Source organism: Eucyclogobius newberryi, unplaced genomic scaffold (genome assembly GCF_026437365.1).
Source record: "Eucyclogobius newberryi isolate DKJ021-1_F unplaced genomic scaffold, fEucNew1.0.hap1 SCAF_15, whole genome shotgun sequence".
In the NCBI taxonomy this organism is placed as follows: Eukaryota; Metazoa; Chordata; class Actinopteri; order Gobiiformes; family Gobiidae; genus Eucyclogobius; species Eucyclogobius newberryi.
In genome coordinates, this window is record NW_027315779.1 from 32,233,430 (window position 1) to 32,249,075 (window position 15,646).

Here is a 15,646-nt window from a genome sequence, read left to right on the forward strand (position 1 = left end):
TGACCGAGTCACAATTTAGTGAAGCAGCTGCTATAGTGGTTTTGGGCTGTATGAAGAGTGAATACTGAACTTAAAATCATTGTTCACCACTCGTTTATAGATGTATTTATTTATTTACAAGGTCAAGCAAACCAATTCTAGATCTTTGTTGGGACCACCACTCCCTGTAGAGAGTGTAGCACATGAGTTTTTAGTGGTCTACAGGAAACGTGTGGAAGAAACCTCCAGACACAAGAAGAAAAGACAAATGCAACACAAAAGGCTGAACACCACCAGGAGTTAGACTCAGGACCTTTTTACAGTGAGGCGAGAGCGCCAGATGCTGTGCCACTAAGCGCTTCAATCTTGGCCCTCATCCACAGTGAAAGAATGTTTGTGTGTACAAAACCTCAGGCAGCAGTCCCATGAGCTGTGCTCGGGTGCAAGGCCATCACATGATAGTTGTGTGTGTACCTGCTGATGTCGGGAAAGATGAGCCCCAGACTCTCCACGGCCCGCTCAAACACTGTGGTGCTGAGCAGCTCTTGTGCTTTCTTCCGTTTCTTCCTCTTGAGTGGTGAAGCACCGCCCTCTGCAGGAGGCTGTGGGAGGAGCAAGGAGGCGGCCTCAGGGACCTGCACATGAACAGCATCAGTGTCAACAGAACAGTCACATGACAGGGGGGCAGGCACCACCCTCTGACCGCACCAGAGACTCTAATGTGTGTTGCAGTGATAAAACATAAATAACACAATGTTACAAATGTTAAACCTTCTCGGCACAAACAGCCTTAACTCCAACAAGTTGTGGCAAAGCATGTTAAAAAGTGTTAACCACCTTAATCAGGTAGTTTTATCCATTCAACTCTCCTTTGTCTCACGTAAGTCTCTTCTCTCTGTGTGTGCATGTGTGTGTGTGTGCGTGCGTGCGTGTTCACCCTCCGGGGTTTAAATGAAGTTGCTGCACACCAGGTTAAATAATACACACCAGGTTAAATAATACACACCAAGCCAATTAGCAGTTTCTTAACAATATAAAACATGTTTTAAAGGGGCATTTTACCATGGCAGTGAACACGCGTGTGCATGTGTGTGCGTGCGTGCGTGTGTGCATGTATGTGTGTGGGGGGCCGTGCGTGGCGGGTGGGGGTGCGGTGGTGTTACCTGGACAGGCTGGCTCTCCATGCTCAGGGCCTCACTCACAGGCTGCAGGTCACACAGCTGACTGCCGCTCTTCAGCTCCTCCATCAGCTTGTTGTAGTGGGCCTGGACAGGACAGCAGCTTTAGCCTCTGACCACGGGACGAGGAACATCTAGAGTGCTGTGGTCTATGTACATACCTCGGTGGAAGCAATCTTCTTTTCGATGTCCTGGACTCCATCTCTGATGCTATTCTGTGTGGCCTCCAGGTCCTGAGGGGGGAACCTGGACAGAGGGTCAGAGATGAGCACAGATGGGATAAGTCGGGAAATATTGAATATTCAATGAAATATTGAAATTAGGACCAAAATGTGAATCTTTCTTTTTTTTAAACACAAAATACAACTTGGTAATGGATTTATACAGAAATGTAGAATATATATATTTATTTCTTGAACTACAACGGAACATGAAGAGGAAAAGGAGCAGGAAGAGGAAGTATATGAAACATCTTCCTAACTTTTAACAATGAAGTTCATTTTTAATCATTTGTGTTTCCTCATAGCTTATTACAGAGGAGGAGGGGGAGGGGGAAGGAGGTGGAGGAGGGAGGATGAGGCGGGGGAGGGAGGAGGGATTATGAGGCGGGGGAGGGAGGATGGATGAGGCGGAGGAGGGAGGATGAGGGAGGAGGAGGCAGGGGAGGGAGGAGGAGGCGGGGGAGGGAGGAGGAGGCGGGGGAGGGAGGAGGAGGCGGGGGAGGGAGGAGGGATTATGAGGCGGGGGAGGGAGGATGGATGAGGCGGAGGAGGGAGGATGAGGGAGGAGGAGGCAGGGGAGGGAGGAGGAGGCGGGGGAGGGAGGAGGAGGCGGGGGAGGGAGGAGGAGGCGGGGGAGGGAGGAGGGATTATGAGGCGGGGGAGGGAGGATGGATGAGGCGGAGGAGGGAGGATGAGGGAGGAGGAGGCAGGGGAGGGAGGAGGAGGCGGGGGAGGGAGGAGGAGGAGGGAACAGGAGGCGGGGGAGGGAGGAGGGATGAGGCGGAGGAGGGAGGATGAGGGAGGAGGAGGCAGGGGAGGGAGGAGGAGGCGGGGGAGGGAGGAGGAGGCGGGGGAGAGAGGAGGAGGCGGGGGAGGGAGGAGGAGGCGGGGGAGGGAGGAGGGATTATGAGGCGGGGGAGGGAGGATGGATGAGGCGGAGGAGGGAGGATGAGGGAGGAGGAGGCAGGGGAGGGAGGAGGAGGCGGGGGAGGGAGGAGGAGGCGGGGGAGGGAGGAGGAGGAGGGAACAGGAGGCGGGGGAGGGAGGAGGGATGAGGCGGAGGAGGGAGGATGAGGCAGGGGAGGGAGGATGAGGCGGGGGAGGGAGGAGGAGGCGGGGGAGGGAGGAGGAGGCTCTGACCTGGGGGCCACATCATCCAGGCGCCACAGCACGGCCTTATTGTCGCACAGCTCCCGGTGCAGTGGGTACAGACTCTGCTCCTGGCTGCTCTTCAGCGCACGCAGCTGCACACAGCAAACAGCATGCTTTATTTAACACAAACATAACCTGTCCAGAGACGGAGGAGGAGAAAGACTTGGATGTGGATACTTCATACTAAAGTAACAAAGTAACAAAAATAGATAGTAAGTATTGGTACTACAAGAATAAATCACAGTGATCTAGAGATTTATCAGTCTGTTGTCCAAATAAGAGCGTTTATATTATCATTGTAGAAACGTAATCTATATCAAGCCCATTAATTTGCATCAAAATCAAGTTAGAAGTGTATTGTGATAACGCTACAACTGTGCATTTTATTTTCTTGACAAATAAGAGCAAACTGAATTGAGAGCAATTCCTGAGTGGTCCATGCTTCCTGGAGGAGGGGGGAGAGTTGAAAGTGGAGTTAAAACGTTTTTTCAACACATATGAGTCTTCATTTGTTAAAAGGTTTTAACTATGTCAGAAAGTCATGTACCTGGGCTGCAAGGGACCTCCTGGAGGCTCTGGTCACCGTGTCTTTACAGCGTTTGATCTCGTCCTCAAGACTCATTCTCTCAGTAGCACACTGGTTACTACAGGAGGAGCACACAACAATATCTGATGACAACCTGACTTTTATCAGTAGCTTTTAACACATCATTTTAACATCAAATGCCTGCATATACGGACTATCTCCTTATCATAAGTAAAAACGTTAAATAAAGTGAAATGAATGAAGGAGTGAGTGAGATAGAAGAGTCTGTGCCTGAATTGGAGGAAGTCCTGCAGTCTGGTCTCATGGGCAGACTTCTTGTCCCTGATGCTCCTCTTCAGTCTGTGCAGAAAGTAAAACAGAAACGTGTTCTGTAGAAGTTCAAATACAGCAGCTTTACTAGCATTGTAGGAGCATGTAGCCCGCAGCTACCATTAGCATTTGTAAATATTTATACACATTTCTGCCATAGTGCGATTATAGCTATAGCCACACAGCCAACTATGTGTCGGTGTAATCCCTCATTCATCCAGGAGCGTTCCATTGTAATCGAGTCTCGAAACAGTCATATTTGTCAGACTCTGTGTAAGCCCTGCCCCCTGCGCGGGAACTCCCGCTAAAGGGAGTATTTGGTTGCACTTGAAAAAATACCCTCTTTGTTTACTACCAGTCCTGTAATGGGCTATCTACCTCCTATTGTAACTGACGTTCGCTCCCTCCTCCCAGAGTACCTGATTAGCATCAGAATTCCCTGGGCGTCTACCGCTCCAGGGTTTATAAACACCATTACACATTTTTGCCTGGCTACGCTAATAAACATTAGCCTACTCACATACAGTTTTAACAAGCCTAATTTCCAACTGTCCTGGAGTTATATTTTAGGATCAGTTTCTCACCCAGGCACACCAAGTCTGTGCTCTTGGAAGATTTGAGGGCTCGTCCGGTGCAGAGGGCTGGTGGAGGAATGAGTGTAGATGGAAATGTCGGCAAGTTTGTTTCAAGTGTAGATGAGGATCAAAGCCCAGAACGTCTGTCTTCTCTAAGTATCAACCCTTTTCATTTGTGGTTTTATGTGCCGTTTTTCATGACGTTTTTCATGACCCTCTAACAGCAGACAGTGGTGGGACAGCAAATAAATCACAAGATTGAAACCCATTAACTGGGACCCATAGTGTGCCATATGGGTGCTGCCTTAGTATATTATGCAGCCCTACATGGAGAAGATGGTGCAGTGGTGTTGCTTTGGTGTACCTCTGGTGCTCATGCTTCAGACCCTCTTCCTCCTGCTTCAGCGCTCTCAGCTGCTCCTGGTGCTCCCGCTTGTCCTTTTGGTCCTTCTTCACCTCCTCCTCCAGTTTGTGCTGGAACAGAGCCAGTTCCTGCTGCGTCACCTGCACCACACACACGCGCGCAAAGACAAACACACAAAAACACAGGTTTTCATGCTTTGTGACTTGCATAAATTTCCTGGAGACTGATCCTAACCTAACCAGTGTTCTCCCTGGGCTGAGGTTTGATGATGGCGGTGGGACATCGCCATAGGCGGCGCTAGCAAAAAGTACTTAAGGCGCTCGCACGGTACCACACAGTAGTGAAAAGTACTACGGCGCTAAGATCACCGTACGAGCGAGCGCCGTGTGTGCGCTGTGTCGCGTGTGCCCCGTGTGTGCGCCCCGTGTGCGCCCCGTGTGTGCGCCGTGCATGCGAGCGCCTACGTGCCGTGATCTTAATACCTGGCGGTATCTTTTGAGCATGGCGGGTCACAGCCGCAGCATGGCGGGCCGCCATGCTAAAACCCCTCAGCGAGAATACTGCCTAACCCATAATAACTAGGGGGCCTAACTTCCTTCCATCCACCTTCTTCCGCTTATCCAGGGCCGGGTTGCAGTGGCAACAGTCTAAAGCAGGGACTCCCAGACTTCCCCATCCCGAGGGATCCCGGGGCGTTCCCAGAAAAGCCGAGAGACATAGTCCCTCCAGCGTGTCCAGGGTCTTCCCGGGGGCCTCTTCCCAGTGGGACTTGCTTGGAACATCTCCCCAAGGAGACACGCAAAGGCATCCGAAACAGATGCCCGAGCCACTTTAGCTGGCTCCTCTTGACGTGGAGGAGCAGCGGCTCTACTCTGAGCTCCTCCCGTGTGACTGAGCTTGTCACCCCATCTCTAAAGCTGTCCTAACACCGCGGCGTCAAATTCGCGCCTGACGCAGAAGTTGGACGCCTGTACATTTGAAGACAAGACGCCTCGGCGTGTATTTTTCGGACGCGTGTCCGAAAAATACATTCACCAGCAGACGTGCGTCCGAGGCGTCCTGCACACATGCGCGGTGGAGGAGTTGTGCTGTGTAACTTCACAAAGTCCAAAAACTGAGCTCCGGGGCTTGTCTGGGACCCGCAGATACTTCAGAGGTGAGCAGAGTTTAGTCAATATCATTATTTGCTCCATGAACTACGTCTTAAGGATTTGGACACGCGTCCAAAGCGTCCGACGCGCCGCGCTTGACGACGAAAACGCAGGAATCGCACCGCGGAAAACGCAGGGACGCGTTTGACGCGCGTTTACATAGACTTTGAATGTAAACTGGACGCTTTTGAAGCTGCAGCGTGAGGGAGCGACCAGCCATCTGGCGAAGGAAACTCATTTCAACAGCTACCACAGGGTTCTTTCGGTCAATACCCAAAGCTCATGGCCCTAGGTGAGCGCAGAACGTAGATTGACCTTTAAATCTAGAGCTTTGTCTTTCGACTCAGCTCCTTCTTCACTACAACAGTCCGATGCACCGATCCAACTGTCAATCTCATGTTCCATCCTTCCCTCACTCATAAACAAGACCCCGAGATACTTGAACTCCTCCACTTGGGGCTAAACGGCTAAGCTAGCAGAGGGCTACGACAGCGTGTCCTTATTCTGTTTGTCAAATGTCCCCTCTTCTAAGTAGTAGTTACATATTTCAGACAATACTTTTGAGGAGCGACTGGTGCTTCCACAAGAGTTGTTTCCTCTGGTGCTGCGTGTATGTGACTGCTGCTTTTGTCTGCTTCTGAATTCTTTCCATTATCTTACTTTTACTGCACATGGCAAAAAATGATAAAACTACACTAGTCACGACAGTTGGGCCATAATTTGTCATTCTGTGTTTTTAGTGCAGCCTCTGGCAGTCAGGAGGGATTAAATACCACTAATGTTTCTATTAGGGATGCAACCATGCTACAGTTTTTGTGCACTTCATGATTTATTTCTTTATAATGTCCAACTCTCATGTCTGTGTATGCTTTGGTCTCACTCATCTCAGCAGCAGCGACAGACAGAAGCTCCTCCCACTCTCTTGTTCTTCACAAACACACACGCACGCGCACATCTGTCTCCTCTTTTCTTTCAGATCACTGAAACTATTAATTTTATTACAAATAAAAGGTAAAACTATTAAGATGATGTCTGAAAAGAAAATCACAAAATGCGAGTAGCGGGTGAAGGGGCCTTTAATTAATGACATGTAAAGTCAAAAGCGGTTCTAGAGTCTACAGAAGTTGATATGTTTGTCATTCCTGAGTCCATCAATGTAACTTCCTGAGTTTGTGGAGGACTGCGCAGGTTAAACTTTTCTTTTCCAAATCAAAATATATGACATCACAGTGCGCATGGAGCACATGGATTGTATTGTGACACCCGTATAGAACGATTCAATATTATATTCAACATCGTTGCATCCTTAGTTTCACTGTTTCTTACCGACTGAAGTCAAATGGCTCTCCTGGTGAGGTCACAGTACAATGTACATACAGTACAATGTACATGCAGTACAATGTACATGCAGGCAGCAGTACTACATATTTATTTTATTCTATATTTTCATGTAGTGTAAGTGCCCTGTTTGAATGAAACAGACATGGTGCATGCGAGTACCTGCACACAGGACACGCCCTGGTCCAGCTCCTCTTGCAGGGCCCGGAGCTCTTCTGCCCTTTGCAGCCTCTGTCTCTTCCTCTCCTCACACATGGAGCTCATCTGCCGCTGTATGTCCTGCTGCAGCTTCAGCACGCTGTTCAGCTCACCCTGAGCACACAGGAACACACACTTACACACTTTTATCTTGAACATTGTATCTATAAATAACAATAGAGTCGAAGGTATCAGTGATGCCGTAGTGATCGGAGCACTTGGGGCAGTAACCCCCAAACTGGAGGAATGACTTGAGCAGATCCCAGGAAAAACATCAGACATCTCAGTCCAGAAAAGTGCAGTGCAAGAACAGCAAAGATACTGAAGAACCCTCAAGCTCCCAGGGGCCTCTGGTCGAGGACCCGAGCTTGAAGGGGGAGAAATAGAGACCGCCCACGGAGGGCGAGGAAGAGTTTATATAATATAATATAATATAATATATATATATACACATGCGCAGTAGAGGTGTTGTCGCATGAGCCGTGGAGTTGTTGTTTGTGTAAAATGGTGGACATCGAGAGTGTTGTTTTCGCGTTTTTGGTTTTCAAAACCCTCACACGGAGGCGCCGGGCTCGGCGGCGACGTGCCTGGGTACACCAGATACTGCAGAAGAAGTGGCTCTACTTGGGGAATTCCACGAGGAATACCGGAAATGCGAGGGGAAATACATTCGTACGTACGTCACTGGAGCGTCAGCTCTGATTGGCTGCTGCGGCGCATCTGCTGCAGAGACCTGAACATATCTGAACATGTCGCGCCAGCCACTTTGGCCGCGCGCTCAAAGTGTCGCCGAGCGTAAGAAAACGCACCAATCGCGCCGCAAAAACGAAGGAATCGCGCCGCGCTCGACGCACTACGTGCTTGACGCGCGTTTACTATAGACTTTGAATGTAAACTGGACGCTTCGGCCGCGGCGGTGTGGACACGGCTTTAGGTATTAAGGATGTGATGGCTTTTTTTTTTAACGCTTTGATTTTTTTTTTTTTTTTTTTTTTAAAGTGAACCCATCATTCCCCAGAAATGTATTGTTTCTCAGTCTTGATATTGCATTTTGAATTTCAGTAGTTGTCATAATTTTTTGTTAGGCTCTTCTGTCATGGCAGGTAAATATATCCAGTATTTTTTCTTCTTGATTTCCTTATATTTTGGTTTAGTTTACATTTTGTAAAAATCTTAAAATGTAGAATGTATTTGGTCCTGTTTGGTTTACATTAAGTTATCTTGTATTCTAAAAATTGTTCTCTCTGCCTGTTGTTTTCTAATCTTCAAGGCTAATAATTATGAGAATTATTTATCTGGCTGTTTATGTCACATACATTTTATCCATCCATTTTCTACCTCTCGTTCCCTTTGGGGTCGTGGGTGACTGGAGCCTATCCCAGTGACTTTAGGCCTTTTATCATTCAGAACATTTTATTTCATAAAGCTGCTCACATACAAGAGATACATTGTGATCTATTAGACCAGGCGTTTTATATGAAGGAGGGAGGAGAGGGAGGAGATGGGGATAAATAAAGCTGATTTTCCTAAAATCTTAAGCCCCTCCCCTGTTACCACAGCATTTGTTTCAGTAAAAAAATGAAAGCTATAAAAGAAGAGCTACAAGTGAGGTACTGATAAGTTTAAATGTTTATCCTCTGGTTGTGGCCCCTAGGCTTTTACCTTATTTTAAATATTTTAATGCTGTATTATAGGTAGATCTTCAGGCTAATCTAAAGTAGCTTGGAGCGGAAAATGCGTGGGCACCTCTTTATCATATAATATATGATAACAACAAATATATTATTCTCATTCACAATATATTTGTTGTTATGGAGAAAATAACAAACAAAGTTAATTATTTTTAAATTGTTATTTTTCATCTCACAATAATCGTAACATTAAAATCTGATATTGCCACAATCTTAGCAGTAGCTCACTCACCAACTAGAAAACTATTGGCTCGATATAGAGGTTTTTTCTTGAGGAAAAACTTGACAAATTGACTCTACAAATGTTTGTTCATGATTGTGTTAGTGCTTGTCGCTTACCTGGCTGCGCTCATACTCCTGGATAACCTCAGTGTTGACAGCCACACACAGCAGCGTCTCTAGGGTCCCGTCACCAGAACTAGACCGGCTCTCCTGGACGAGGCGCTGGTCGGGTTCTCCCTCCGCCTCTGTGAGAGTGCTGCTGCTGCTTGCTGCTTGCGGCGAGGTAGGCTCCACCACACCAGAATCCGTGTACAGGTCAAAAACATAAGGACTTGGCAGGGTGGGAAAAGTCTCCCTGAGGTAAGTAAAAAAGGTGGACTGATGAAGAGGACCTGTGTCGCTGTCTATAACGTCCAGCTGATCCAGGCTGTTCTGTTGACCCTCCGTATTGGACAGGCCCACATACGCCCCGAGCCGCGTGAAGGCCGGAGAACCCAGGAGAAAAGCCTCCAGCCCTCCTGCCTCAAAGATCTGCTGCTGAGCCAACACTGGGAAGTTCTTCACCTCTCCTACTAGTAAAGGGTCATCGGCCACCAGTGGACCATGCTCCTCCAAAATCTGAGTAAAATATCTGTGAAAGACAAGGGCAGTTAAAAAAGCTCATCATGCTCAGTCCAAGCCAAGTAGCTTGAACCATGACTGAGGCAAAACGTTTTAATCGCAGATGTCTCGCTCAGTCATCAGAACAATGTTGATTTGATTGTCCAGATGACCTTCTTTGAAACATTTTGTACCACAGCCTTTAACCATGTAATGTTGTTTCCCTCCTGAAAAGCAAACTCAAGCAGCAAGTCAATTATTGCAAGAGTGTAAATAAAGTTATCCACCGTTCCACAAAAAAGGAGGAGATGGGGCTTATTTTGGTTCCATAATACTGACTAACCCCCTTGTAACTCAGCTCCTTGCCTACTTTGTAGAAGTAAAAAGGACCTGAAAGCTCATGACCTCTAAGAAAAGGTTGACAATTAGGAATGCAACACCCTAAACAACATCCTGAAAGAGAGCTTTTCTCCTCTGCAGCCTTCATAAACCAAGTGCCATCGAGTGGATATAACACCAAAGGTGTGTTTTAGCAAAACAGAAAACATGAAGTCTTTTACATCTTGAGCGCTTCGATTGTCTCCTTGAATCTTCATGTTAGATTTGGTATATTCATAATGCTAACCTTTATGGGAATGTTTTGTATTTTTCAAATGATGCCCATACTCACTCATATAAAGTGTCTTTAGAGAGTTGTGGTGGACTGTCTAAAACATGATTAGTCGGGCTGTTAGTCCTGTACTGCTCTTCAAAGGAGGCCAGCTGCTGGCGAAGGTGAAAGGGCACGGTGAAGGGCTGCTCCGTGAACATACTGAGGGCACAGACACGGTCAGGGAAAGTATCTGCTTCACACGCCTGTAAATGTAGTGCAGAGTCAGCACCGTACAGGGAGTCCTCCTCCTGGAGACCAGGGTCCCACTCCTCTGCGTGCGAGATGGGCCACACCAAGACAGGCTGCAATGCAAATGAGCAGAGTTAAACAGAGAGCCATGCAGAGAGTCACACAGAGAGAGTCACACAGAGAGGATCACACAGAGAGGGTCACACAGAGAGAGTCACACAGAGAGAGTCACACAGAGAGGGTCACACAGAGAGGGTCACACAGAGAGTCACACAGAGAGGGTCACACAGAGAGAGTCACACAGAGTCACACAGAGAGAGACACACAGAGAGAGTCACACACGCAGAGAGTCACACAGAGAGAGTCACACAGAGAGAGTCACACAGAGAGTCACACAGAGAGGGTCACACAGAGAGGGTCACACAGAGAGGGTCACACAGAGAGAGTCACACAGAGAGAGTCACACAGAGAGAGACACACAGAGAGAGTCACACACGCAGAGAGTCACACAGAGAGAGACACACAGAGAGTCACACACAGAGAGAGTCACACACGCAGAGTCACACAGAGAGAGACACACAGAGAGACACACACGCAGAGTCACACAGAGAGAGAGACACGCAGAGTCACACAGAGAGGGACACACAGAGAGGGACACACAGAGAGAGAGACACAGAGAGAGAGACACACAGAGAGTCACACAGAGAGAGTCACACACGCAGAGAGTCACACAGAGAGAGACACACAGAGAGAGACACACAGAGAGAGACACGCATAGTCACACAGAGAGGGAAACACAGAGAGAGTCACACAGAGAGACACACAGAGACAGACACGCAGTCACACAGAGAGAGACACGCAGAGTCACACAGAGAGTCACACAAAGAGAGACACAAGAGTCACGCAGAGTCACACAGAGAGAGTCACACAGAGTCAAACAGAGTCACACACGCAGACACACGCAGAGAGACACACGCAGAGTCACACAAGAGAGAGTCACACAAGAGACAGTCACAAGAGTCACGCAGAGAGTCACGCAGTCACACAAGAGAGAGTCACACAAGAGAGTCACAAGAGAGAGTCACGCAGAGAGTCACACAGAGAGTCACACAGAGTGTCACACAGAGTGTCACACAGAGTGTCACACAGAGTGTCACAGAGAGTCACACAGAGAGAGTCACAGAGTTACACCACACAGAGTTACGCAGAGAAACACAAGAGAGTGTTATGGAAAAATATAATTTGGTCCTTATTCTTTGTGGCATTATAGACTTCACATCTCCAGTTTGAACCTGGACCTTACTGTTAGCATATAACTGCTAATTACATGTGTGTGTTGTCAATCTTTTGATCAAAGACTGATTTCTCTCCATTCGGGAGAGAAACTCCGGGGTCCAGGATGGGCCTGTTGTGTCAGACGGTCAGGATTTAAAATAATCAACTACCTCTGTTCTTTTGTTCTACCTAGCATTTGTTTCAGAGCCATTCACTTTCCGTGTGATGTGGGTCATGTGACCATTTGATCAAGTGTAAAACTATATAAAGAATGTATCACTGCGGAGTCGAGACTTGACACTTGGAAGGGAATGATGCACTTGAATTAGGGGTGGAGTCATTCAGACTGTACACTGAATTAAACCATTCACGATTGAGAAAAGACAACTTTGTTCTATTTTTTACTTTATTTCTTGATAATTGTTAAGTGAGAATTTCAACAACAAAAGTCAAGCAGAAAGCGACATCCAGAGACACCCAGAGAGAGACACAAAAAGAGTCACACAGAGAAAGACACCCAGAGAGAGACACAATGAGAGTCACACAGAGAAAGACACCCAGAGAGAGACACAATGAGAGTCACACAGAGAAAGACACCCAGAGAGAGACACAATGAGAGTCACACAGAGAAAGACACCCAGAGAGTCACACAGAGAGAGACACCCAGAGAGAGACACAATGAGAGTCACACAGAGAAAGACACCCAGAGAGTCACACAGAGAGAGACACCCAGAGAGAGACACAATGAGAGTCACACAGAGAAAGACACCCAGAGAGACACAATGAGAGTCACACAGAGAAAGACACCCAGAGAGAGACACCCAGAGAGTCACACAGAGAGTCACCCAGAGAGTCACACAGAGAAAGACACCAAGAGAGAAACACCCAGAGAGAGACACCCAGAGAGTCACACAGAGAGAGACACCCAGAGAGTCACACAGAGAGAGACACCCAGAGTCACACAGAGAGAGACACCCAGAGAGTCACGCAGAGAGAGTCACCCAGAGAGAGTCACCCAGAGAGAGTCACCCAAAGAGTCACACAGAGAGAGTCACACAGAGAGAGTCACACAGAGAGAGTCACCCAGAGAGCGTCACCCAGAGAGAGTCACCCAGAGAGAGTCACCCAGAGAGAGTCACCCAGAGAGCGTCACCCAGAGAGCGTCACCCAGAGAGAGTCACCCAGAGAGTCACCCAGAGAGAGTCACCCAGAGAGCGTCACCCAGAGAGCGTCACCCAGAGAGCGTCACCCAGAGAGAGTCACCCAGAGAGAGTCACCCAGAGAGAGTCACCCAGAGAGAGTCACCCAGAGAGCGTCACCCAGAGAGCGTCACCCAGAGAGCGTCACCCAGAGAGAGTCACCCAGAGAGAGTCACCCAGAGAGTCACCCAGAGAGAGACACCGAGAATCACAGGAGAGTCACGTAGGTCTCACAGATTCATATAGTCATCTCTTACCTTTTGGCCTTTCTTTTTTCTGGACCGATGTTTAGACTTACTAGGAGAACTCTGTGGAGAGACAAAGCACTTAGCTTTTCACATCACCTCACACGTGCCAGCAAAGGATCAGTAACTTACAATTATATTAACTTCTGACTTTTTTAAAACTGAACAAAGACCATCTGTAGATTCAGAGACAGAACACATTAGTGTGGAAGTAGATTATTGAGAATACAGTGAGCAGGGAGAGAATTACCCATCATATCAAAATAGTGGTCAAGTATAGAGTGACAGGAGGTGTAGGACTGTCTGTGTTCCTCCAGGGCCCAGATGAACAGCCTCATGTCCTGAGCAGGAGATTGACGCAGGTACTCTATGAGCCTGAGGCCTAGGGAGGAGGGGACCTCAGGCTTACTGTCCAGCTTCTCCAGGAAGTGCAGCACCAGGGAAAGGTCCAACTGTTCCAGCTCCTTTGAGTGACGCTCTATGAAGCACTGAGCTGCGCTCAGACCTGGAACCAAACATATACGAGACACAAGTAATGCATTAGGAATATCAGGACAGAGCCAAGACTGGTTTCGACCTCCTCAGGCATGTCTCTCACACAGTGACATGCTGTGACAGCACTGACCTGCACTGTCCAGGTGATGGGCCCAGCTGCTCACTCTGGGCTGGAGCTCCACACTGTCGCTGAGGGAGTGTATGAATATCCGAGCCCAAACACGATTCCTCCGCTCCAGCAGTAGCTCCACAGCTGCTCCCAGAGACACTGCAGGCTCCTCCAGACACTGGATGAGCCTCGCAGCTACAGAACTCCCTCTGGACCAGTCCAGTTGCAGCCAGGGTCTCAGGCGGTGGAACAGGATGGCCACACAAGGGCTCTTCTCCTGACGCAGGAGCTCCATGTGCTGGCTAATCTGCAGGAGAACATGGTCCCTGAAGTGGAGACGAGCTGGGGACGAGACAGAAGACCTACATTAGACAGCTGTCAGTGACGCTGTAGAAATACATTTAACACTTTGACTAATAAGAGAAGAGAATTTAACAGAGCGAGCAGAGAGACAGAACCGTGGAAAAATAAGGAAATGCATGTGATGCTGTGATTAGTCACAGAGTATACTCCACATGAAGGCAGTGTTTCCTTTGGCTTATATTTTCTCTTATTTCCTTATAGAATATATAGAATATATGTATAGAATCATCACACGCGCTCGCACAAATACAAATGAAGCCTGATAACTCAAGTTTAGTACTGAATCGTTCTCCATCGGAACCACTTCACAGGAAAGAGTTCTTTGAAACCGGATTTAAGCCTATATAACAATGGAAGAGTTTTGCTTAGTTGTGGGGTAAATGCTCTGGTAACATGTTGTAGTTGTTGTTGTTGTTGTTGTTTTATGGCAGTTGGCATCCAATTGTTGCATTACCGCCAGACTTTATTCCTCCGCTCTGGTAACATTCACTGGGTACGAGAAACCTATCCAGGATAAGTTCCACCAGCTTTGTAGTAAAGGACTTCCATCTTAAAAGCAAACCCTTTCCACAGCCGTTGACATGAACAGTGCATGGACTTGACTGACCTCTAGGTGGCGAGTTGGCTGAGTCCTGGCACTGCAGTGCACTCTCTGAGCTGACCCCTTCACACTCCTCAGGCTGCTTATACCGCTTCCTCCGCAGCAGACGTTCTTCTTTAGACTTTATCTTCTTTAAACTGTCAAAACGAAACAGGTGTAGAATCTGCGCTCATTACAGTGGGCTGAAGGCTCTGGTCCCACACTTACCTTGTACACTTCTGATTTACTTTAAGCTTTTTAGGAGTCACAGGTTTGGGAATAGCCACCTCAAACTGGTGGAGGCAGATGTGATTTAGATGTAACAAATGTAAAGTATAGTAGATTAACCCTAACCCACGCAGATTCTTACCTTACATTTAACCAGGCCCGTGGGACCATAGATCTTTATAGTGTTAATCTGCCCTGTGCAGTCTGGGGTTAAACACAGGTCTTGTAGAAAATCCTGTGAGAAAGAACGTGCACTTATTACATTTGTGCAGAGCATTCAAAGACACTCACTGGAGCCCAGAGTACCTTCTCACTCTTCTCATAGAAGGCCAGGCTCTTGAGGCTCTTCCAGCAGTTCATGTGGTACTCCACTCTACAGCTCTGGCAGCAGTGGATCTGGATAAAGCCCTGGCCAACAAAGAGTGACAATTTAAGACAGTGGCTCTTAATATCTTAATACATTGGAATGCTGTCTTCATACAAATACCTTAAAATCAGGGTCAGTAAAGTAGATTTCTTTCTTAGCAGAACCAATACAATTTTCAAGACGACAAACAGCATCTGGTAAAAGAGGGAACTTGCACAGCTCTATGGAGTCCTGCAGGAGGTCCTGAGAGGAGTCACATGAATGCACAATATACCCTGATGTTACTCACAGGATGAGTCAATACAGCCCTGATATCTCATCTGAATCTCCTCACATTCAAGACCAAATCTAAAACTTCTTTGGCCTAGGTTTATGGGGTTTAGGGCTTCTCTTGTTGAACCTGCTGCAGAAATCTCAGT

General features: G+C 47.7%; 2 protein-coding genes across 2 annotated transcripts in view; one reads left to right on the forward strand and one right to left on the reverse strand.

Moving 5' to 3' along the window:
- Positions 1-15,646, forward strand: part of ccdc15 (coiled-coil domain containing 15) — a 123,959-nt gene that overhangs the window by 42,197 nt on the left and 66,116 nt on the right. The gene's annotated exons all lie outside the window — the stretch shown is intronic.
- ttc3 (tetratricopeptide repeat domain 3) overlaps positions 1-15,646 on the reverse strand; it is a 55,650-nt gene that overhangs the window by 3,717 nt on the left and 36,287 nt on the right. The window contains exons 22-41 of the mRNA XM_072446979.1: positions 15,348-15,470; positions 15,167-15,268; positions 15,003-15,095; positions 14,861-14,925; positions 14,660-14,790; positions 13,711-14,031; positions 13,336-13,590; positions 13,218-13,261; positions 13,098-13,148; positions 10,412-10,479; positions 10,196-10,336; positions 9,043-9,556; positions 6,977-7,126; positions 4,326-4,465; positions 3,348-3,416; positions 3,078-3,174; positions 2,519-2,622; positions 1,319-1,403; positions 1,143-1,244; positions 454-614 (exon numbers count right to left, since the gene is read on the reverse strand). Of these exons, the coding sequence (XP_072303080.1) occupies positions 454-614; positions 1,143-1,244; positions 1,319-1,403; positions 2,519-2,622; positions 3,078-3,174; positions 3,348-3,416; positions 4,326-4,465; positions 6,977-7,126; positions 9,043-9,556; positions 10,196-10,336; positions 10,412-10,479; positions 13,098-13,148; positions 13,218-13,261; positions 13,336-13,590; positions 13,711-14,031; positions 14,660-14,790; positions 14,861-14,925; positions 15,003-15,095; positions 15,167-15,268; positions 15,348-15,470 (2,816 nt within the window). The remainder of the gene's footprint in view (positions 1-453; positions 615-1,142; positions 1,245-1,318; positions 1,404-2,518; positions 2,623-3,077; positions 3,175-3,347; positions 3,417-4,325; positions 4,466-6,976; positions 7,127-9,042; positions 9,557-10,195; positions 10,337-10,411; positions 10,480-13,097; positions 13,149-13,217; positions 13,262-13,335; positions 13,591-13,710; positions 14,032-14,659; positions 14,791-14,860; positions 14,926-15,002; positions 15,096-15,166; positions 15,269-15,347; positions 15,471-15,646) is intronic.